At 32.0% G+C, this 23,471-nt stretch overlaps 2 protein-coding genes across 4 annotated transcripts; both read left to right on the top strand.

Moving 5' to 3' along the window:
• The first annotated feature begins 285 nt into the window (after window positions 1-285).
• On the top strand, window positions 286-3,687 carry LOC106778588 (14-3-3-like protein D). Its single transcript, XM_014666556.2, has 7 exons — window positions 286-502; window positions 973-1,279; window positions 1,380-1,467; window positions 2,444-2,553; window positions 2,649-2,797; window positions 3,213-3,268; window positions 3,352-3,687. Exons 1-7 carry the CDS (start codon window positions 430-432, stop codon window positions 3,352-3,354), a joined length of 786 nt encoding a protein of 261 aa, XP_014522042.1. The 5' UTR covers window positions 286-429; the 3' UTR covers window positions 3,355-3,687.
• Window positions 3,688-8,883: 5,196 nt separating this feature from the next.
• On the top strand, window positions 8,884-14,676 carry LOC106778587 (bifunctional riboflavin kinase/FMN phosphatase). Of its 3 annotated transcripts, XM_022776250.1 has the most exons (11): window positions 8,884-8,941; window positions 9,050-9,502; window positions 9,960-10,149; window positions 10,816-10,946; window positions 11,594-11,663; window positions 11,982-12,056; window positions 12,884-13,035; window positions 13,126-13,203; window positions 13,703-13,836; window positions 14,148-14,240; window positions 14,456-14,676. In XM_022776250.1, exons 2-11 carry the CDS (start codon window positions 9,412-9,414, stop codon window positions 14,543-14,545), a joined length of 1,104 nt encoding a protein of 367 aa, XP_022631971.1. In that variant the 5' UTR covers window positions 8,884-8,941; window positions 9,050-9,411; the 3' UTR covers window positions 14,546-14,676. The 3 variants fall into 3 exon arrangements, with proteins under 3 accessions (XP_022631971.1, XP_014522041.1, XP_014522040.1); XM_014666555.2 differs by having other exon boundaries at window positions 8,889-9,502; window positions 11,991-12,056; XM_014666554.2 differs by having other exon boundaries at window positions 8,889-9,502.
• The last annotated feature ends 8,795 nt before the right edge of the window (window positions 14,677-23,471 follow it).

Raw genomic sequence — 23,471 nt, 5'->3', positions numbered from 1 at the left:
AAACTACCATTTTCATGTCGACATCCCTTCCCTCACTGAAGGACAAACTTACAAATCAAATAAAATAAATAAAAAATATCGGTAAAATGAAAAACCAAAAAGAACGGCATCATTGGCAGTTAGGTACAACGCGGCGTGATATGATTGGTTGGAAGATGTTATCAAAGGTTTAGAGGGATACGTGGAGTACACTCAGTGGCTGGAAATCCAGTTTAGTTTCCGCACTCACACACCTTATCGTGCTCCAGAGTCACCGTGAGGATCGAAAAGGAAAAATAAAGAAAAGGAAGGGACAAATTTGACATTTCGAGACCGTGTTCTTTTCTACAGAACCTCTGCCAGGAAGAATCGCAGAGAGAGGGTCAGAGTGAGAAATAGAGTGAGAAGCAGCGAGAGTGTTTACAAACCCTAATTTCCAAGAGATCGGCCATGGCTTCCTCCAAGGATCGTGACAACTTCGTCTACATCGCCAAGCTCGCGGAACAGGCCGAACGATACGAAGGTTTGAAGTTCTTCCTTTGTTTCTCGGACTCTGACTCGCGCATGCGCGTCGATGTGCACGATTTTATGATAACTTTTTATGTGCTTGTTTGTTTATACTTATTTGAGTAAATTTGTGCTCTCTTGTTCCACTTTATATCGTTTTTAGTGAGAAAAATCGTTTTTGGTAGTCAATTTGGTTTACTAATCACTGTTCACTGTGAGTTTGGTTGGGAGGGGAAGTGGAGGGTGAAGAATCTGTTACGATTAGCAGTTCATTTGATAGGAATTTTGCTTTCCATTTCTATTCTTTTCACTTTTATTTTAATTTCCTTTTTTCTGTTTTTTTTTTTAAATGGAAAGTGCGTTTTTTCAATTTTTTTGGTACTGCATGTCGAAGTTATAGCATCGTACTCGAGTGTGTTAATTTTGTTCTTCATGTGATGTGAGTTTTGATCTGTGATGTTTTGTTATGGTATCTCTTTGTGGCAGAGATGGTGGATTCGATGAAGAAGGTTGCGAATCTAGACGTTGAACTGACTGTTGAGGAGCGAAATTTGCTTTCTGTTGGATACAAGAATGTGATTGGTGCTCGGAGGGCGTCATGGAGGATCCTGTCTTCCATAGAGCAGAAGGAAGAGACAAAAGGGAATGAATTGAATGCGAAGCGAATTAAGGAGTACAGACAGAAGGTTGAATTAGAGCTTTCGAACATCTGTAATGATGTTATGAGGGTGATTGATGAACATCTTATTCCTTCGGCTGCAGCTGGTGAATCCACTGTGTTTTACTATAAGATGTGAGCATTTCCGACTCATTCTCTGCTACAGGGTTTGTTTTGGTGTGATGTGGTACTTTTTGCATGTGGATTGGGGGATGTGAACATATTCTTCTTGCAGGAAAGGAGATTACTATCGTTATCTTGCTGAATTTAAGACCGGCAATGAGAAGAAGGAAGCTGCTGATCAGTCTATGAAAGCATATGAGGTGCAATTTATGTTGCTATAATGTTTTTGCAGTTTATATGATGGTTTTTATCCTATGAATGGTTGTTTGCTGGGATTGTTGAAAATATGCTATTAGCAATGGATCTAAGGAAGCTGCTGATCAGTCTATGAAACATATGAGGTGCAACTCATATTGTATTGTTTCACAGTTTATATGATGATTTTTTATCCAATGGATGGTTGTTTACTGGGATTGTTGAAAATATCCTGTTAACAATTGATCTAAGGAAGATTCTTTTGCTCTTCATTTTTGGTTTTGGGGATTGTTGAAAATATTCTGTTAGCAATTAATCTAAGTTAAGATTCTTTCGCTCTTAATTTTTTGTTTTGGTTGATAAAATAGTCTAATGGTTTGTTTTGGTTTTGTATCGAGTTTATTTATTTCTCAAACCTGTTGTAAAACTTCTATATCATGTTGTTTGGTTTCTTTAGGCGTCTTCTGTTGTTGTATTGGGGAAAAGTGGGAACTCTTCTGATTTGAACGCTGTTGAGTGAAAATAACTGTTATTTGCAACAATCTTGTTCTTAAGGATTTAGCCATTTTGGGTCATTTTTGTCAATGCCCGTTTAAGTTTTCGATTAAACCCTTGGTAATTGATTCCTGCTATATTGCTTTACCCTCTTCCTCACCTATCATTTTCGTTTTTTGTTAAGTTGCTGCCATTGCCATTTTATATTGTCTAGATTGTTTGTACACTATTATTTTTTTGTGTAACGTCTATTAATAGTAACTTTATTGTTTCTTTTTAAGTGAATAAGTTTGTTGTGTTGTAATTGCACTGTTTCTTGCACTGAATCGGTATTTTTATCTAGTTCTCATTCTTACAATTTTTGTTATGTGATTTATCATTATTTTTCATTTGACATTTATTTGATACTGTACCCGAAAGGATTTTCCTCCTCAGAGTACTTCCCTTGCATCCATTCGTAACACAAGTATGTTTTGTTTATTGCAGTCTGCTACTACCGCAGCCGAGTCTGATTTACCACCGACACACCCCATCCGATTGGGTCTAGCTTTAAATTTCTCAGTCTTCTATTATGAAATCTTGAATTCCCCCGAAAGGTTTGTGTCTTTTTGCCTTTGATTTCTAAGTTGAATTTTGATTGTTGATTGGTGTTATGTGTTTAATGAGGGTAATTGTATATCACTGTTTCCAGAGCTTGTCATCTTGCAAAGCAAGCTTTTGATGAAGCTATTTCTGAGCTGGACACCCTGAACGAGGAGTCATACAAAGATAGCACCTTAATCATGCAACTTCTCAGAGACAATCTAACTTTGTGGACTTCTGACATCCCTGAGGATGGAGGTAATTATTACTAGAAGACTTGTAGTAACCTTTGATTCCAGCTTATATGACAGGCTACCTATTGTACAACGAAGATAATGATTGCTTGATTACTCGGTTTGGAAAGATTAATTCTTAGCTACGCATGGTTTACCCTAAACACTTAATCATTATTTTCATTTGTAAGGTTGTGGGGTCCAGGATTTTTAAATATGCTTTTGCACAATTGAAATAATGATTGGGGTGCCTAGCCGTTGACATGATAGACTATTCCTAACTAAAGTATGCAAAACTACTTAAGGGCATTTGATGCTAAGCAAAATAATTTTTTGAAAAAGGCTATTATTATATGTTTGATTTAAATTATGACAATATCCTCTTTGTTGTCTGCTTCTTTTCTACAAATGTTCACTGCAATTGTCTCACGCTATTGCAGAAGATGCGCAAAAAGTGAATGGCACTGCCAAACTTGGTGGAGGTGAGGAGGCAGAGGTGAGTAATTCTTTCTTGTTTGGTATGTGTAATTTTATTTTTGTTTGATTGCTTTAGTTCACCTCATCAATTTTTTTTTTCAGTGAATTCGATGGTTGATGGGAACTTCCCGTAGGATTTGATGCATGCATTTGGGAATGAAACATGAGGGCCGATTACTTATCTGTGTATTAGTTAGAGATAGGGTTTCACTGTTTCCTCTTTGTTTCTTGTTGATTGGCCATACTTCCCGATAGGGGAAAAAGAAACTCCATTTGTGCTATTTATGCTATGTTTTTGTTTGTGTGGTGTCTGGAAATGGCCTATTTCATTCCTAAGCCTTTTCCTCCCTTCTCTGGGGGATTTGATTGATGAGAATTGATTATGGTGTATTATTTTCTTTTCCAATGAAATGCTACTACTCTTACTGCGATTTTGGAGATGAGTCTTCCATGGTTGTTTAATTTTTTCACTTTCATTGCATACCTATTGTATTGCCGCAAAATGTGGAACATGTAAATAAACGTCCGAGAGAGAAGTGACGTCTGAGCACTTTTCCATCAGCAAAATAAGCATTTGTTTCTGAAGTCAGGAAAATAGCCTTTACTCCAGTCTTCTGTACTACAATCAATATCAACCATATATATATATATATATATATATATATATATATATATATATATATATATATATATATATATATATATATATATATATATTCTGTTTTTGTGATCAGAATAGGTTATCTGCCTTTGGATTCCATATTTTGGCTTCTCTAAAATTAAGTTGGGTGAAATACATATTTTGAAAGGTTATTAGAAATAAAGAGATTCAACGAAAAGAAACGAAAAAAGTGATTTGAAAATGAAATGCTATTTTAGAAAAAAAAAGGTTAATTATGTTTTTTTTCCTAATCTTGTAAAAAAAAATTAAATAAGTTATTTTATTTTTGTGTTTTAATTTGATTTTTATTTTGATTGTTAACAGCGTTTAAATATTTGATGAAGAATGCATATGTAACACTTTTTAATTACGTGGTGCTGTGAAGTGGAAATAAGTTTTTTTACAGACAAAAGGGGGAATATTTGAACCAAGAGGTTTTCAACTTGATCTTCTTTCCTCTTCATATACCACAACACCTACACAACATCTTGCTAAATCTGTTGCATCCCTTCGGGTCTCATTTCCTACCAAAAAAGAGTCAATAATAGAGACGTCTACTACACTGAATTTGAAAAACAAAGTATACGTAATCGTTACACATTTCCACTTCATCATGTCCAAAAGCTGTTTTATCAAATTTTACAAAAAGGGTCTGATTAGATTAATTTTTCTAAAATAGAAATTAAATTAACACACTTAAAAAAAATAAAGAAAACTATTTGAGATTTTTCTAAAAAAAATAAAGACAAAAAACTTAATTTAAAAAAAGAATATTTGTACTTTTCCTACTTTGTGCTAACTTTATTCTTTTGGCTTCACCTATTCCTCAAATTCTCTTCAATCTTATTTATTGAGTCATTTATTTACTAGAAATTAGAAGGAATTAAATATAGTAAAAAGAAAAAGGTCAAACATGAAATTTCCAGTTAAGATTTTATGAAAATTTTGCGTTTTATCTCCCACTTCACTGAATTTAAATAAGGATAATTAAGGCAGAAGTTGTTAGACTTAAAATAAGGAAAATAAAACATTTTTCACATAAAAATTCAATGTTAAAGGTGCATATCTAATCAAATTTCCAAACCCAAATATCATTATTTCGTTCTCTCATTAGCGATAACAAAAGAGTAAACTATTTTGAAATTTTTTGAGATTATACACTATTTCATTTTTTTAAAAGTCTGAACTATTTTTAAAATTCTTTACAAGATACACTATAATATTTTTCATAAGTCAGAAGGTATCGTGATAAAAAAAAAAGTCAATTAGCATTTTTCAATTCAATTTACTTTCAATAAATTTACAATCCACCTACCATTTTCTTTAGCCAATTAGAAAATTGTTGGAGAAATGGAAGAGTATCACAATTTCTCTCTTTGGTGGAGTGAAAAAGTAAATGGGAATAGCATATTTTGCATTCCTTTAAAAGAAGAATGAGAGTGAATGTAATCTTATATTAAATTATCAAAATGTCCCTTTATGTGTGTATAATTTCATTTTTTTTTCTTCTGAAAAACATACAGAATCAGTTTTCACTTTTTCTTTCTTCTATAACTTAAAGCGTACCCATAAAGTGTAGGAATAAATTTTCAATGGAAAATAATTCTATTTTTTATGCACATTGTTAAAGTTTTACATAACCAACTAATCGAAAAATTGTACTTGATTATACAACTCTTTTATAAGTAGGACATTCTAACTAAATTTATTGAAATAATTACTAGTTAGATTATCGGGTGTTTAATTAATACACTCTAGTTTGATATATAGTATCATTTTTAGTTTATCGAAAATGTAAAAATAGTAATATTTACTTTTTTACGTTTACTTTCTTTTGAAAAATTATTCTCAAGAAACAACATTTATATTTCTCATAAACCCGTTATCACATAGATGAAATCTATCACTCTCCAAATTAAAACAAAATTTATTGTAGTAAACGACATAATAATTTTATTAGATTCTTTATTGCGATAAATAATTAATGATTTATGTGACATCCCAATTATATTATAAAGATATATAATATAATAAATGTGTTACCATGAATAATACTAGAAGTAATAGGATTACAGTCATCCTTAAACAATACTTAGAATTTGGAAGTGGAGTACTAAAGTTTTTCCCTGAAAATACAAGGAATTAAAAATTTTAAAACATGAAAAGGTTCTTCAAAATAACATGACTAAGAGAAATGAGGTCTAGTGGACTAGACTACAGCACCGCCATCCCCATCAAGAGCTATTTCCAAAGTAACCTCCTCGCCATCTGCTCCCATCCAAGTGGATGATCATCACAAAAGAAAATAACGCAAACATGGCACAAACACAAACCAGCAAGGGTGAGCTAATTATATAAAAAGCATGAAATTATACCAACATGAACATATTGGATTCAACCCAAGTAAAGGATATACAAGCAAGACAATATATACAACACAGATCCTAGCATGTTATCTTCTAGACTTGACACGTCCGGACTTTAGAATGATAGTCGAGCTATGGCGGGTCATGCACCCGTGGTGGCTTGTGATACTTAGGCTCCCCCGCCCTGCCACACTCACGAGGTTAGTCTGTTTCGCGTCCTGGAGCATGATGGAAGCCTCCAAGACTATGAACTCCTGCTACTCCTCACCACATGGTTCAGTCCTCTCTACGTGAGAAGAAAGACCATTGGAGCGTCAGGAAGACCCCCAAGACTGAGCTCCTACTTTCATTCTAAAACACTAAGAATCTCACCGAGAGATTTTACAATTAAACCACCACCAGTAACCTTGAAACCATGTTTATTTCTTTCCCAATTCATATACCTTTGAATTATAATCAAACCACATGTTTAAGCTTTAAGGATCAAGTCAGATGTACCAGAACATGCTCCACAGCCACTTCCAATAATCTCAAATAGACAATATTGTCATGTTATTCCAATCACACTACAAAACTCTACAATGTCTTGTAAAATAATACATTCCCAACAGGTAAAATTTAATATCATACATAATCTTTATTAATCACTTTTGTAGACTTCTTTAACTTCTTTCCAAGAATTCTCATCATATGTTCATTGAAGAGTCGAGATAGTAGAATTATTGTGACGAATTTTTCAATTTAAACTTATCAGTTTCTCTAAATTTGCGTAAGTTGAGTTTTAGCTTTTTTTTCTTAGTATGTTGGTTATTTCTTTGCATGTGAATCTTTCTGGCTCACATGTAGTGTTTGAGTTTTCCATATGAGTCTCTATTGATAAATGGTTCTAATGGTGTGTCCTGATTATGTTTGTTGTTCCTAGGTTTAGATAGGACATCCTATGAGCTGGAAGGAATCTCTGATTTCCTTAGAGAAAGTTCATCTGTCTCTTAGGTAAGGGAAACTAATTGCGCTATTTTTAACTGATAGATAACTTGCAATTGTTAATTGTATGCTTGTATAATATTTAGTTTGTGTAACTAATTTGTCTGATGAAATATGATATGTGGAGTTGAGTTAAGGTTTAATTTGGCTTATAAGAATTGTATTTTGAAATTTGATATGTTGTTTGATTGATATTGCAATTCAGATGAATTTATTCATTGAGTAGTGTGCAATATGATAGTTGATATGTTTTGGCATCTATGGTTATTGTTGGAGTGAGTTGTAGGGCTAGAATCGTATAAATATGCAGAATTATGTTCTACAAGATTATGTAGACTCGTTGGCGCGAGAATATATTCATTGGACGAAGTCAAAGTTAGAGAGTTACTAACTTGGTTGTCAATGGGAAAAAATATACTTGCTGGACGAAATCAAACTTAGAGAGCTACTGACTTGGTGGTCGCTGGACGAGAATATTCTCTTTGGACGAAACTAAAATCAGATATCTCATTGACTTGGTAATGACTGAGTGAGACAAGTCTTAGTGGGCGACTTTTATGTAAAATTAAGTATGTAGTTCCAGAGGTATTCTCGCTAGATAAGCTATCTGGTCGTAGGACGAGAGTGCTTGTCGACACTACTCGTTGAGCGAGTAGATAATCTTGTTGAGCGAAATTATTAGAGTCTAACTCGGTTTTCATATGTCTATTATAGTATGTTTAATATGTGATTTTGTGAAGGTTAAAATAATTATTGATTTATAATGTAATATAAAAATGATTGATATATTTATGAATAAATATGCATATAAATAATGATGTATGAAATTGAAGTGATGATTATAGTTGTGGACGTCGACGATATTAAGAAAATTTCAAAGAAAAACTATCTGTAGTGATAATAATTAGTGTATACTAAATTCTAATAATTATTCATACTCAAATAAAAGATAATAGAATTATCTAATAAAAGTGACCATAATTAATCACGAAATAATTAAGTCTTAATGTGTAAGAAACTAATATTGTAAGTTAATAGTCAAAATCTATTCTAGAGAATTTTAAACTAATTATGATAGAATTCAATAAACTTACAATATATTAGAAAAAAAAGCCGTTGTTAACATTTTTATCATGTTATTTTATTTCTAGTCAAAATTTAGCTGACATTATAATTTTATTTTTTTGTATGTTAATTTTAATATATAACTAATCATTTTTTTATGATTTTATTTAATTTTAAAATATTATTTAATAAATTTAATTTCAAATTAAGAAAAATTAAAGCCATAAGTTAGAGAGAGAAAAAAAGAAAAAAATAGGAATTTGGAGTTAAAAGAAATAAAACTCCACTTTTGACTTTATTTGAAAGAGAAAATAAAACATATATATATATATATATATATTTTGTTGATTATAAAGAAATTTGTGATTAAATAAATTGTAAATTTTTATCAACATAAACCTTCTCATCTCACCAATAAACTTAAATTAAAAAAAAAAGAAGTGTTTATGCAATTTTCTTTTATTTTTATTTTAAATTGAATAGTCGCATGATGTTAGGTTGATTTGCGGTTTTAGTATATATTTTGTTAGGATAAAAAATCTAGTTTGATTCCAGTATAGCTTTTCTTCTGTTTTTGTTGGGATTTCAGTTTCTATTCCAAAAGATTCTTTACACGGTTATTCAATAGCTCTTTCTGTTAATAAATGAAAGCGAAATATACGTAGCAGAAAATATTTTTGTGCGTGAAAGTTTTTTTAACAGCTTCATTCTGGTTGTCGTTTAGGAGAGAAGACGGAATATCCAAAGTTTAATGCGGGCGACGCCATCAACTAGAGTTCGGAATACGGAGAAGAGTGCGAATACGATACTATCATTTGTCAAACGGTGCTTTCATTTCATATGCTATTTGAATGGTTTGAAGCCATTCATATTGCCATTGTTAAGGATTCTTTCGGTCTATTTCATTGTTTGATGGTTGTTCGAACAGAACCATAAGATTTATGAACTATTGCTCGTGGAATAGAATGGAATGCCTTTCAAGTTGCATTTCCATAAACACACAGATCTTGCATTCTTTGTAGTATATATAGGACACTCTCATCCATTTACCAACCTCACATTGTTTCTATCATTTTTGGAGCTGAAATGAGTTGCTGCTGTGAGTTTCAAGGCTGTGATAAAGGAGCCAAGGTTTTGGGTGTCATTTTTGACTTGGATGGCACCCTTCTGGATACTGGTATTCTCCTGTTTATCTCCTCGAGCTTAACTTTAATTATACTTTTTGTCTTGCAGGAGTGTTGTTGCGCGATTTTTGTTCCCAGGTTCTAATTGTACGAATTAGGTTTATATCTTAGTTGAGTAATTTTGATTTGTCAGCTAGTCTTGTGTTAAATATTTAATTGATGTTGTTCAAGTATCATGAATTTATGATTGACTAAAGGGGAAACTAAGTTAGCTAAGGCAATATTATTCACTGTCATTTTTGGTAAAATTTACTAAAATATTAACAAAAAGTGAAATATGAAGCAAAATTACTCAATTCCAATATTTAAGGAAATCTGGGCAATTAACATAATTACGATGCTTCTGGAATCCAGAGTACAATTAAGTCTCACCTCATCTATAGTTGGTGAAATTTTGTTTCTTGTGGGTTCTTTCTGAACCATGCATGTGTGTGGGTGATTGGTGTGCAGAAAGGGCTAGTAGGGGTGTCTTGAATGAGTTTTTGGCTAGGTATGGAAAAGAACTGGACAGGGAGAAGGAAGACAAGAAGAGGTTGGGGATGACACAAAAGGACACAGCAACTATAATGGTTACGGACTATGAACTTCCGTTGACACCCGATCAATTTATCAATGAAATCACTCCTATGTATAGGGAAAGGTATCAATAATGGTGTGCTTGATTCTTTTATCACTTTTCTGTTTGGTTAAAAACCATATTTTATAACAGTTTTCTACTCTACCATCAGATTTTCCTCTAAAATGTATGGCACTTTTATAAATTGTTTAAAAAAAGAATTGTTTTTAAAACTAGAAGAGGCGTTTTCTCATCTTTTACTGTTTTTATCTTCTTCAGCATCTCCCTTGATTCTACAGTCTACTATTTGCCTTGCACTACGCTCTATTAGTTGTCTGGGTAACCTTATTTAGCTGCATTTTAAAATTTAAAACAATTATTGAAAATAGAAACCGAATACACACTAAGTGGATAACATTCTCAATACTTCCCGTGGTTTTCTTATATATATTAAATGGAACCTAAAGCTAGGAGGTCAGACTGATATGAAGATATCTAGTATGACGAGGAAGGCTGAGTATGGTTTAAAAGTCAATTATTTTTGAAACACTAAACACTGCATAGTTAGATTGTTATATAATTTGTGATTAGTAATTAGTAAGAGATGTGATTCATTATATATTCTAAATTTGTTTTCAAAGAAATGCACTTTTTTTTATTAATAACTTAAATTAAACCTGTTGGAAACTGTCATATTACAATTGCTTACACATTTACGGGTTCTTATTTTCAAATCATAAATTGGTTTAGGTGGGCAAAGGCCAAAGCACTACCTGGTGCGAATCGCCTAATCAAACATTTCCAGAAAAATGGAGTTCCAGTGGCTCTTGCCTCAAATTCCTTGCGAGAATATATAGATGCAAAAATTTCTTATCACAAAGGTTGTTTTCTATGGACTAGTTTCTTCTTGTTTATTACTGACTTTCAATTTTAAGTCTTTTAATTTTAAGAAGTGTTGTCTTACTTGTCAGCTTGCCATTATTTCTGAACTGATTACGGACAAGAGAATATGCAGACACAAGTACTAGTTTCTTAAGTAACATCTGACAAAGAAAACAATAGATAATGCTTCTTTTCTTTTCTTCTCCTTTTAGCTAAGGTTTTGGAATCACTAAAATTGCTAGCATAATGCCTTTAAAGTCAATCTTTTTGGGTATGATAAAATTTTGGTACAGAGAAGTTGATTATGTTAGAAATGTGATTTGACTAATAATAAATATGACAATGTGATCCAATTTGACGAAGTATCTTCCCAAATATTTTCCACTATTAGATATCAATTTTGTTTCTAATTTTGTATTTATCTTTTATTAATAAATTATATCTCTTCTCGGTCTCTTTTCTTAGTATGATATGGTACCAGAGCATTACAGTATCTTCTTTGAAAATGATCCCTGAAATTATCTACTTTTCTGCATTTCTTCTTTTATACTTTCTTTTTGGTTGAAAGACACTTTTGCTTTTCCTTATTACTGACATATACTTTCCTATTAAAAGAATTCTTTTATGCTTATCACATTTTTTTTAGGTTGGAAAGAAAGCTTTTCTGTAATTCTAGGAAGTGACCAAGTTAAAGCTGGGAAGCCTTCTCCATATTTGTAAGGTTCTACTTGAGAACTTTGACATCTCATATACGCCCGAAACAAAAAATCTTGAATACAAGTGGATTTATTGACAAGGACCAACAGTAAGACTTTTCCAGTAGCAAACAAATATCCACCATCCCAAGTTTTAGCCGTACTAATCACAATTAGAAGTAAATAGTCAACTACAATTATCTAACTACATAAATTTTCCTCCAGAATTCTGATCAGACAACGTTTTCTCACTTTTTTCATCCTATGTTAAGTAGGGAAGTTCGTTTTCTCGGTCAAGTATGCTCTTCTAATTTTACCACAACAGTAAACAAAGTCTAGTTTTTGCAGATTTGAAGAAGCTGCCAAGAAAATGGGTGTAGATGCAATTAATTGCCTGGTGATTGAGGATTCCTTGTAAGTCTCCCAGAATTTCTGCATACTGTGTATGATTGCATTTGCTATTGTGACTTTTGTTAAGCTTTTGTTTGCGTGACAACTAACAGTAAATTCTAATCTTGACCAAGGATGGTCTAGAATTTCTGGGATCAAATTGCTCTGTACCATCTAAAGTTACCAACATAATCCAAAACAAAGTCTTCACTGATGAAGAGGCCACTGTACCACCAGTGTTGAAGCCTATAGTTGAAGTAGACCACCAACCAATCCTTTGGCCTTATCCAAACCTACACAGATATGTGTGGATGGCGGTTGAGTGCAAAAGGTGTGATATGTCAAGAGTGCATGAGACACTATGAAATTGGATGAACCTATTTTGGTTGAAATGGACAGTATAAAAGAAGTTGAATTTTTATTTTTTCTCAATCCCTCTTATCAGGACTCGCTCTGTTAGTTTGTTGAAATCATATCCACGATCTTAGATGAGCATTGCCTATTCATTTTAATCTGCATTATTTTAAAAAATTCTCATAATGTATAACCGACCGTGTACTTGGTTCTACTGCTAAATCAAATTTTCTTCAATTTCGTAAACTATTCTCAAAATAATGCTCCCAGACAGTTTTGGTTGATTTCAAAACAGTACATGTTGATGAGAGTTAATCTCAACTACTGGGTATTCATCTCGGTATGTGAGCATAATATTTTCACTGCTTTGATTCACGTGCAGGATATGTGGCACATCTCCTGCCAAGTTTGTAATTTCTGTGCAGCCTTGCATATTTCTGTTATTCATATTCATATTTGCTACATGTAATTTATGTTCTCCAATGCACTTTTAACAGGGTTGGCGTCAAGGCAGCCAATGCTGCACAAATGAAGATTGTGGCTGTCCCATCTCAAAGGGAAGCTGATTGTAACGGGCTAGCAAATGTTGTTCTTCATTCACTTTTAGAGTTTCAACCTGAGCTATGGGGTCTTCCACCCTTTGATGACTGTAATGCTAATGCACTAATTAGTTTCTAATATTGGTTTCTCTAAATACCATGTCCTCTGTCAGAATAACCTTTCAAACTAATGTTGGCAGGGTTAGATGACACATTACCTATTGAGCCAATTCATCTGAGTGGTTTGTATGTTACTGGATGTCTAGAGGAATCCACAGGTTTGCCAAATTTCATCTTTCTCGTTTCATAAAACTGGTAATATGAACAAACTCTTTGCCTCTCTCGAGTTTAGGCGTCCATGTTCCTAGTTAGATGCAGTTATGACATTGGATTAACTAGTAATCTTCCAAGAATATACTCTTCAAACTGTGTATGAATGTAATAATATATGTGTATATTCAAACCAGATGACATACCCATTCTCATCCAATTTAGGGTCCGTTTACTTTGAGAGTATATTTTCTGTTTTCATTTTTTTTACTTCGATTGTCATCTTGTTTTCAATATATTTTATAATTTCAACCTTGAAAACAAGTTTTTATTTGTTTCTCTTTTCTCTATTTCCTTTATAAATCTTTGAAAATAAATTGAAAACAAGGTGACAATTTTGTAATTAAAAATGAACATTTATTTAAAGTAAACTAGCCCTTAGCTTCTTAGTTTTTAACTTCTTGATTTAACATGGTTTTATAAATCTGATTTAATTCCTCAATCCAGACAATGCAACACTTGCTCTTCCTGATCAAGCTGTCGGGCTTTACTTGGGATGGGCCAAGATCGATACAGATAGGAAATTCAAGATACTGGCTAGCATTAATTTGGACTTCTCCTGTGTTGCCTATAAAAGAATAGTGAGTGATCAATTATAAAACTCTAGAATTTATTTTTTTCATTACACATCAGGAACTTCTGATGCACCATTTAGTACTCTTGTGTTGTTGAGTCTAGACAAAATTTCTTGAGTTCTAGTGTTAGAGCACATAACAAATTTATAACTTTGGTACACATCATAATTTGTATATATTTGAATGGAAGCTCATAGTTTTGAGAACTAGACTTTTTTTGTGCAATCCTTTCTTAGACTATTAGACTATGCATTACATCCTTCTGGATCACATTGATGAATGTCACTAATGGAGAATACTTGGGGCTCATTTTGCAGCGTGTTTATCTTGTTGATTCAAACAGTGACCTGAAACAGAAGCAGAAGATGCAAATCAGTCTTGTTGGCTACATAAGAACGTGGGATAACAAGGTAATAAATGATGACGCCTTTTTGATGGCTAAGGTGGCTATTTTGCAACCAAAAGCTCATAAGAGGACTTCAAATGCATAAAACAAAATTATTGGTATTATAAGGGGAAGTTTGATGGTCATTAGAATATTACAGTTTTGCTCCAAAAACCTTCTCTTTCTGTTATCTTATATCTGTGCCCCCAATTTATGGCAAATATTTGCGTGCGTGAACAGGAACTCTCTTCAATTGCTTTTGATAAACTCGACGAGTACAAGTCTACTGCAAGAGCTTCACTGGATTTGCCATCATTCGCTTGTTTATAGAAAAGCTTCACTTCGAGGGGACATCCAAGAGACCATATATTTCGAGATGGATGTAACAAGTATGCAACTTGTTGCAACTTTCTAGCATGTACTTTTTACTTAACGCTAATAAAAAATAATAGAATTATTATTATTATTACAATTATGAAATTCAATATAAATAATTTTTATAACTTTATTATAAATAGTTTTTATTTATTTTATAAGTAGTTTTATAATTAAAAGAATTTTTTAAAAAAATATTTAAAAAATAAATTTGGAAAATCAATGTCCACGTCAAGAAGAGAAATTTCTTTTATATATATATATATATATATATATATATATATATATATATATATATATAAAATAGACGTTAATTAACGTATGTTGTTTTTAGGTTTAAATGCTTATTTCGTTTCCATGTTAAAAGGTAAATTTCTGTTTAGTATCCGGTGTTAAAAATGTATCTTATAAAAATATTGGAAATGAATTTCTTATTAGATCATTGGATTGCAATAGTATAAATATACAAATTGATAACCTAATTGGAAAGAGTTAAAAGGGAATAAACTCCACCAATTTAATATCAATTATTATAATATCAATTATAATAATTGATATTTAACACTAACAATTAAACTAAATAAAGAGAAAGTAAATATACAAAAATTAACTAATAAAGACTAATTATTAAAATTTAAAACTAATTATTATAATTGATACATCTACTGAGTCTCAAAGTTATAAAAATTGTATAAATGAAGTCCCTCCGATAAATTGGCTTAATCGGAGTTAATTCCTTGCTAACGTGGCTATAAAACGTGATTTTTTTTCTTCTCTCTCATCTATTTTTTCTACAACTTTCAACTTTTTTTTTTATATTAATGATTCTCATAATTACATGATATCTTTTTTTTTTCCTTTTCTCTTTGTTTGGAAGCCTTCAAATTCTGTCTGAAATCATCAACTCTGACAAAATCCAAGTTTATAAGCATTTTGACATCATCACCAACAAGGTCTTTTACATCTTGAGTAAATGCATATTAAATTTACATTTAAATGTGTTTACGTTTTAATTAATTTACAATGTAATTTATATTATTAAATTAAATTATAATGTAATATAAATGTAATTTATATTATTAAATTAAATATAATAAAAATTATAATAATTATTATTATTAATTAAATTTATTTTACGGTACTAATAATATAATACCTACATTTAGTTTGGATTAGTCTGCAGTCCACGTCACCGGCACCGCAGGCTCAATCGAGCACGACCTGCAGCGATGCATCCTTCGCGTTGTTCTTCGCCACACACCAGAGCTCCTACGGCGGAGCGCCGCCATTGGTGGCGGTAATGAGCAGCGAGAAGCCCAGAAGGAGAAGGAGTAAAAGAACGAGACTTTTTGATGTGGACATCGTGGGAGAATGATTAGATAGTGAAAGAGATGAAGGAAGTGAAATAGGTTAGGTTTGGATTAGGGTTAATGTGTGGAATTTAAGAGTGTGTGTGAAGAAGATGAAGAAGAAGAAGAAGATGAAAGATGGTGGAGTTATTGGGATGTTGGAAATGTGTCCGTTTCTGTGTTTGAAGGGGGAAATTGAAGAGACAGAGAAGAATGAATGAGATAAAGGAACACTTTTCGAGGTGTAACAATGATTGTTTGGTACATCTGGAACTTTGTCTACTTGCAACGTTTACATGTTCCAATATAGAAAAAGAGAAAAACTGAAAGTTGCAGAAAAACCAGACGAGAGAGAAGAAAAAAAAAATTTTATAGTCACGTCAACACGGAGTTAATTCCATTTAAGCAATCTAACGGAGGGGACTTCATTTATACAATTTTTACAACTTCGGGACTCAATAGATGCATTTTTAAAATTGTGTACTAAACAAAAAATTACCTTTTAACATGGGGACGAAGTAAGCATTTAAACCTTGTTTTTATACCAGACATCAATTTATGGACTTGTGTTTTCAAATTTTTCGCCAATATTTTTCACCACTGAAACCAAGGAAAATCAATATATAATACAAGAATACTCCACAAAAATTTTCAGAATTTTAAAAATAGTAACAACCAATGATAATGCAATAACCAATATACATAAAAAACTAAAAATGAAACTAACCATGAGGATAAGGAGTAGACAAGTGCCATTGTAGGGTGAGGAGAAGGCAACCACTATTGGAGAAGGAAAAAAGAGAACTCAAAGTACGCCAAATGTAGTGCTGTCAAAATGGGTTGTAACTCGTGGGCCAACCTGGCTCACCACTGGTTTGAGTCGGGTTGGGTTTGAAAAAAATGTAGTTTTTTTATGCGAGCTAGTTTTCAACCCAGCTCACTTAGAACCCGACTCACCGGGTTGAACCCGTGGTGAGCCGGGTTGGCTCATCAACCCACCTAATTTAATTTAATTATTTATTATTTTGTATTCCAATATTATTAGTTAGGTACTTTTTATTATATTGTAGATGGTGATAAAGAAAATGTTTCAAGAGAGAAAAATATTATAGATTTATCTATTCAAGACTCTAAATTATAAATGGACAGGTGATACAAAAATTAACAATATTAAAAACTTATTTGTTCACCTTTCGTACATCTTTTTGGATTACGCTTAGATTGTATGATTCTTTTTTATTACTTTTGAATTGTCTTTGGAGTTTAACATCATTCTAGAGTGACGTTTATTTAGATTTGAATTTTAAAAAATTGTAATTTTTTATTTTAAAAAAACTTATAATTAAATGAGCCAATGAACCAACTCGTTTAAGCCACCAACCTGTGGTGAGTCGAGTTGGGTTCAAATTTTTTCAGCTCGTTAATAAGTGAGCCGGGTTGGGATGACTCACTAAGTGATCAACCCATGGTGGGCTAGGCCGGGTCGAGCCGGGTTACCTGTTTTGACAGCTTTATCCAAATGGTGTCTATGTAAGAAACCAAACGGTTAAAATGAAAGGAAATAATACATAAAGCCATCAATTAAAGGACATTTGTGTTAAGTGGAATAAACATTACCATTGGTGGTCACCGAAAGCTTCCTCGAAGAAGTTCGACCAACAATGAAGAAAGTGCGCAAAAAAATAGTGAAACAAGTGTTTTTTCTTGCGCTCTTAAAATATCTTCATGTTCAATTTTTTTTATTAATTTGAACACGGTTGGTTGGTTCGGCAAGTGTACCGAATTGCTTCAAGTAATAAATCATGGTAAGACTAGGTATCGTTTTCCCAAGAGACTTGTAATACTAAAGAATTGTGCAATTAGCAACTCATCTAGACTCAATAATATAACATCCATTTACAAATATGTGCAACGAGATAAAATTACAACTAATTACAAGGTTGGACTTTGGTATTTGAAGAAACTTAGAAATGGAATATACTAGAAATGGTATGAAATGACATTGTTAAGGTCAGTTTTCACCAATTCACTCTTGTGCATAACCAATTTCATCTCCTCTCCATCAATTTACTAAAGTCAATCCACAAAAACACTCTAGCTCTAATCCCTTAGGGGAAAAAGCCTAACTTTTACTTCTTAAACTCCATTCCTTTGGAAAATCTAAATGGCAAACTCACATTAATGAGCTAGGATCTTATGACAACATGTGAATCATCTTCCATCCCTAGAATCAATGAACCACAAGGACTCTTGTTTTAGTTCTAGGTTCCATCTTACATCCCCATGACCCATGAAACCCCAAAATCATGTCATAAACATTCATATTACATGCAAGCTTTAAGATTGGAAACAAGAATACTAACAATTGATAGAACAAGCATATGTGTGTGTGTGTGTGTGTATATATATATATATATATATATATATATTTGAATCAATCAACAATTACACAAAAATTCATAATCTACAACAATCCCTAACAAGATGAATATGGTTTTCCACTTCCATGCAGCCTCCATGAGCTCCAATATTGAAATCATGCCTTCAAAGAACCAAAGACCCAAAACCCTTCGCGTTTCTGAACCAAGAGGGGAGGGGTGAATTGGTTCTTTTAACAATTATGATTTTCTTTTAGGAATTTTATCAAAAAAATTCAATGCTAAAGTTGTAGAGTAAAAGAAAATCAACACATAAGATTTTATCCTGGTTCGAATCAAAGGATTCTACGTTTAGTCGTTAATCACTATAAACAGTGATTAACCTTTTCACTAAAAATATCGTTTTAGATTACAAACAAATTAATACAAAGATTAAAAGACAGAGAACACCTTCCTTCGACACATGATAGAAAAACATGCTCAATGAACTTGAAGAGAACCGCTTCGACTTTAAACACACTAAACGCAAGCTTCTCCTATTCACAAGACTTGATATGAGCACTCTAAGATTTGAGAACTTCCTCAGAACTTTTTTGTATTCTTAAATGGCTAAGTTCCCTTTTCACACACAGAGAGTTTCCTTTTGACACACAAATTTAATACTCTCAAATGAAAAGTTACCTTCTAAGAGTTGTGGAGAACTTTATTTATAAGCCAAGGTTTGTGTAGGGCCAGAAATTGAAAAGGTAGCTCCCAACTACCAGTAATAGTCGATTATCAAAAATGATAATCGATTATTTCAAGCCGTTATGGGTTTTGAAAAACATGGTAATCGATTATCCTTAGTGATAATCGATTATTGCCGAACCCTGGACAATATTAAACTTGTAGTGATAATCAAATATCCCCTATGATAATTGATTATTGCGGCGGAAAACCCTTTTCTACTTTTACTTGTGGTAATTGATTATCCCCTATGATAATCGATTATTGCAGCAATAAATCACTAAATTAAGAAAACTTCTAAGTACTTACAAAAGTAAAATGATTCCTATACAAATGGTTTCTACAACGAATGCTTTTAACATTTACAAAAGGTTCTTCAAGTCTTCACTTGCATCATCGTCAAAATTACTTCAAAGCAAATATGTTTTCACATTGGTAACAAAATATTCCATGTCAGCAAAATTGGCCCTCAAGTGCCCAGAAAAGGGGGGGCGCCCGGGCGCGCGCACACTAGAATTCAACATTTCAGTGCAACAGAAGGGTGGCGTTGCAGCGCCCCTAAAGAGTGGGCGCCCGGGCTTGTGACAGTTGTGGTGCACTAGCGCTCAAGCACCCTTGAGCCAGGGACGCCCAAGCATGATCCAGTCGTGCTGCATTGCTTCATTTTCTCCTTTTGTGAAGATATTCTATATTATGTGGCTGGTTCAGTTCCATACATTGATGGAGGATCTTCCCAACACAGTATTAGCTACAAAATAAAGGGATTATTGATGAAATTGCATCAAAGTAGCCTAAAGCATACTTGTTCATATAAACTAGATAAAAAAGAGGATTAAGCAAGTTACAAGTTAGAAAATAGTTGATTTGGCTACTAAAATGATGCTTAGATAATGGTAAGAATTAACATTATCAAACTTCCCCAAACTTACAACTTTGTTTGTTCTCAAGCAAAAGTACTTCACAAATTCAATTTCAATGGTCTAGCAACTTAAGAAACGGTTTAAATCAAAATAATAAAATCAATAATGCTTGCTTAACTTGGAAATTACATTCAAGAGATAATATGGTATTTGCAAGCTAAAGTTCAACCATGGTTCTCATAATTCAAAATCACGAGATAGATGCAAATGATATATCAATAGAGATGGCAAGTTGTTTTCATTCAACACATGGAACCATTCCTCACCAAAGAAAGTGTTTCACTCAAGTTCACTAGTGTATAATGATGTGTGTCTTACTCTCTCAACTGTCACAATGTTACACAAATCAACTTTGCCTTTCATTTCAACAAAATCAAACACAATCACAAGCAAGTTAATATCACAAGGACTTTTTGAGGCTTGAATTGTGGCTAGGCTAAGAAAAAAAAAGGTTTTTCTGTACAACAAAGTACCTTGAGCTAAGAGACCAAACAATTTAATTCATGATATAGCATTAGTCTCTATTTTGCTCCAAAATTGAATAAACCACTTCTCAACTTATTTTCCAACTTCTATTTATTTAATTCATTTTTCTCTTCTTCTTCTTTCTTCTTTTTCTTTCTTTTTGGATTCATTTTGTTATTGTCTTAATGCTCCCTTATGATAATAAGAACTCTCCCAAAATTAAACCATTCTCCTAATCCTAACATACATGTTCATCTTAACTTAAGGTAAGGAGGATAAGGATTTTTCAATAAGCTTAAGGTTCCAAGAATGAGAAAGTTTTCCTTTTAAGGTTTAAAGGGTTTACCATTGGTTTTCAGGCTAAAAAAATGTAGAAGGGGTTGAAGAACAAGATGACCTTGATTGTCTTAGAAACAACACAACAAGAAACAACACAATCATTTTCACGATATTCCTTCATTGTCTTAGAAACAACACAATAAGAAACAAAAGATTGACATTCAGGAATTGGGCGAAAATTGCAAAGTTCATCCCAGAGAATCTTCATTTTAGTGTAATATGCAGTAACACTTAGGTCAGATCGATGCATTGAATAAAGATCTTGATGCAATTGTGAAGTTCAAACAGAATCACCTTGGGACAAACGATCTTTGAGATCCTTCCATATCGCAGCGGCAGAATCAACTCAGATAATACTTGTAGCAATTTCATGAGAAACAAAATGATTGATCCAAGATAAAACCAGATTATTGCAACGCTTCCATGCAGGAACCACGAGATCTTTATCAGCTGGACAAGGATTGGAACCATCAATAAAGCCAAATTTATTGTAGTGTCATAGACATCGAGCGAGCCCATCCATGATAATTGTGTCCTTCAAGAATCGGGAAAACAAGCACCCGTGAAGGATTCTCGTTAAAGTGAATGTAATAGTCGTGTGTTGTATAATGATGCGAGAGTAACAAAGGGAGTAGCCATAGAAGGAGAAGAAAAAGGGAAGAAAACCAAGAACGAAAGGTAGAGGATAAAGACCTGAGTAGGAACAAAATTGGTTGCAGAAGAACGTGATGAAGAATTAATTTTCTTCTGATACCATGTTATCAGAAAATAAATGATGAAATATTGTATTTTTTATTCAATGATTAGGAGATAGTACAATTGATATATATAGTTGTTTAGAACAATATAAAAATGAAATATAAATATAAAAACAGAATATAAATATATGAACATAAATGTATGAATAAAAAATAAATTAAATCCAATAACAATCTTAAATAAATAAAAAAGAAAGTCAATGTTCAAAGAAAAAACATTTCAATCACTAAATAAGCCAAAAAAATAAAAAATAGAAAAAAAATAGAGATGGAGACCTCTGTGCAAACCACACAAGAAACAAAATATAGGAAAATAGGATAAGACGAAGAGATAAAGAAGAGAACGTTTGAGGGTAGAGTAAAAAAAACATATAAGAGAGGTAGGGTTTCGTTTTCTTAACATGCTACTAGGGTTTTAGAATAAAAAAAATGTTTTGGAAAAATTAAAGAGAAAGATTTTGAGATTGTACATCTGGTAACCATGACGTAACATGTATTGATTTAAAACAATAATGGTGTTTTTATGTTAAAATCTATTTAAATAGATAAAAAGATAAAAAAAAAAATTGAAATGGGGAGTTGAGAAGTGTGGTTAAGATCATGTGTTTTGTTTTTTTTTTATTTGTATTTATTTTTAATGTATTGTTTTTTACATCGATTCAAATGAAACTGATGTTATTAATAATGTATTTATATGATGTATTATATTTTGAGAATATATACACTTCAATATTCAACTTTATAATAATGAAGATAATTTTTTCTCATCATTATAAATCCCGATTACTTGAAACTAATTTAAATTTTTCCTTCAATCATATTGATCAAATTGGAGGTATAAATTGGATTTTCTTATATAAACACTTGAACTTCAATCCATATACACTTAGTGGATCCCACTACTTTAAATATTAACGATTTAATTATCTTATTAATTGCATATATATATATATATATATATATATATATATATATATATATATATTTATTTATTTTCAGAAGACAGTTCAATTTGAAACATAGTCATACATTAAAAATCTTTATTACGCATTTGTTACCTATAAGTACGCGCGTATACTATACATGAATTAAAAAACAAACAATAGCTTTTATGTTAGTCATAGAATTAACTGAAAATTGAAAGTATTTGGAGTATATACATACATTTTGTCCTCATATAGCCTCCACCAACTCCACTGTCATTTAATGTGTAAACGTTTTGCAGTGTTGGCATGCTACTGAATTATAACTATAACTATTGTGGCATATAATTACCGATGTCAAAAATTTGCTATTTTGTGCAAATTTAGGATACATTGAGATTAAGAGAGATTTAGTTAAGTTTTTAGAGTTAATCTATATCAAACCAATTTAACTAAGATTAAAATGATTTAGTTTAGGGCATTAATTATTTTAAGCAAATCATTTAAATAATTTTTTATAATTTTATTCTCACGTTTAAAACTTTTAAATTAAATTCTAACATTAATAATTTTACATTTTTTATATCACCGGATTCACCAAAAAGAGGAGAAAAGATTGCTTTAAATAATAATCAATCAAGGTATTGTAATAATATTTGTACAAACTAATTAACAAGGCAGACAAAATAGTTTGTCATAACATGCAATAGTTTTCTCAAGTTCTTACATGTGTTACCGTGGAGAGTACCTTAATTACAATGATTAAGGAATCAATAATACAATGTTCTGTCCGAAATCATGTTTAAAAAAAGTGCTAAAAATTAAAGTATTTATATCACTACTAAAAAAAATCGACATTTAAATGCCTAGTTAATGGTTACCACCTACATTAACTAATCTGCAACTGGCATTGAAATTTAAACACCAGTAAATTATGACAATAATCCTTCAAGTTTCATCCAATTTCTAGTGATTTTTCTCAACTCCTAACATTTGGCTCCTTTTATATATATATATATATAT

This window comes from Vigna radiata, unplaced genomic scaffold (assembly GCF_000741045.1).
Source record: "Vigna radiata var. radiata cultivar VC1973A unplaced genomic scaffold, Vradiata_ver6 scaffold_23, whole genome shotgun sequence".
NCBI classification, from domain to species: Eukaryota; Viridiplantae; Streptophyta; class Magnoliopsida; order Fabales; family Fabaceae; genus Vigna; species Vigna radiata.
Note: the sequence above shows the minus strand (reverse complement) of the source record. Positions and strands in the feature narration are given on the sequence as shown.

Excerpts from the sequence above, each read along its gene's own strand:
- LOC106778588 (XM_014666556.2), top strand. The coding sequence starts at position 430 with ATGGCTTCCTCCAAGGATCGTGACAACTTCGTCTACATCGCCAAGCTC. Across the intron at positions 1,280-1,379 it reads ACTGTGTTTTACTATAAGAT|GAAAGGAGATTACTATCGTT; the intron begins GTGAGCATTTCC and ends TTCTTCTTGCAG. Across the intron at positions 2,798-3,212 it reads TGACATCCCTGAGGATGGAG|AAGATGCGCAAAAAGTGAAT; the intron begins GTAATTATTACT and ends ACGCTATTGCAG.
- LOC106778587 (XM_022776250.1), top strand. The coding sequence starts at position 9,412 with ATGAGTTGCTGCTGTGAGTTTCAAGGCTGTGATAAAGGAGCCAAGGTT. Across the intron at positions 13,036-13,125 it reads TCTTCCACCCTTTGATGACT|GGTTAGATGACACATTACCT; the intron begins GTAATGCTAATG and ends TAATGTTGGCAG. Across the intron at positions 14,241-14,455 it reads TAAGAACGTGGGATAACAAG|GAACTCTCTTCAATTGCTTT; the intron begins GTAATAAATGAT and ends GTGCGTGAACAG.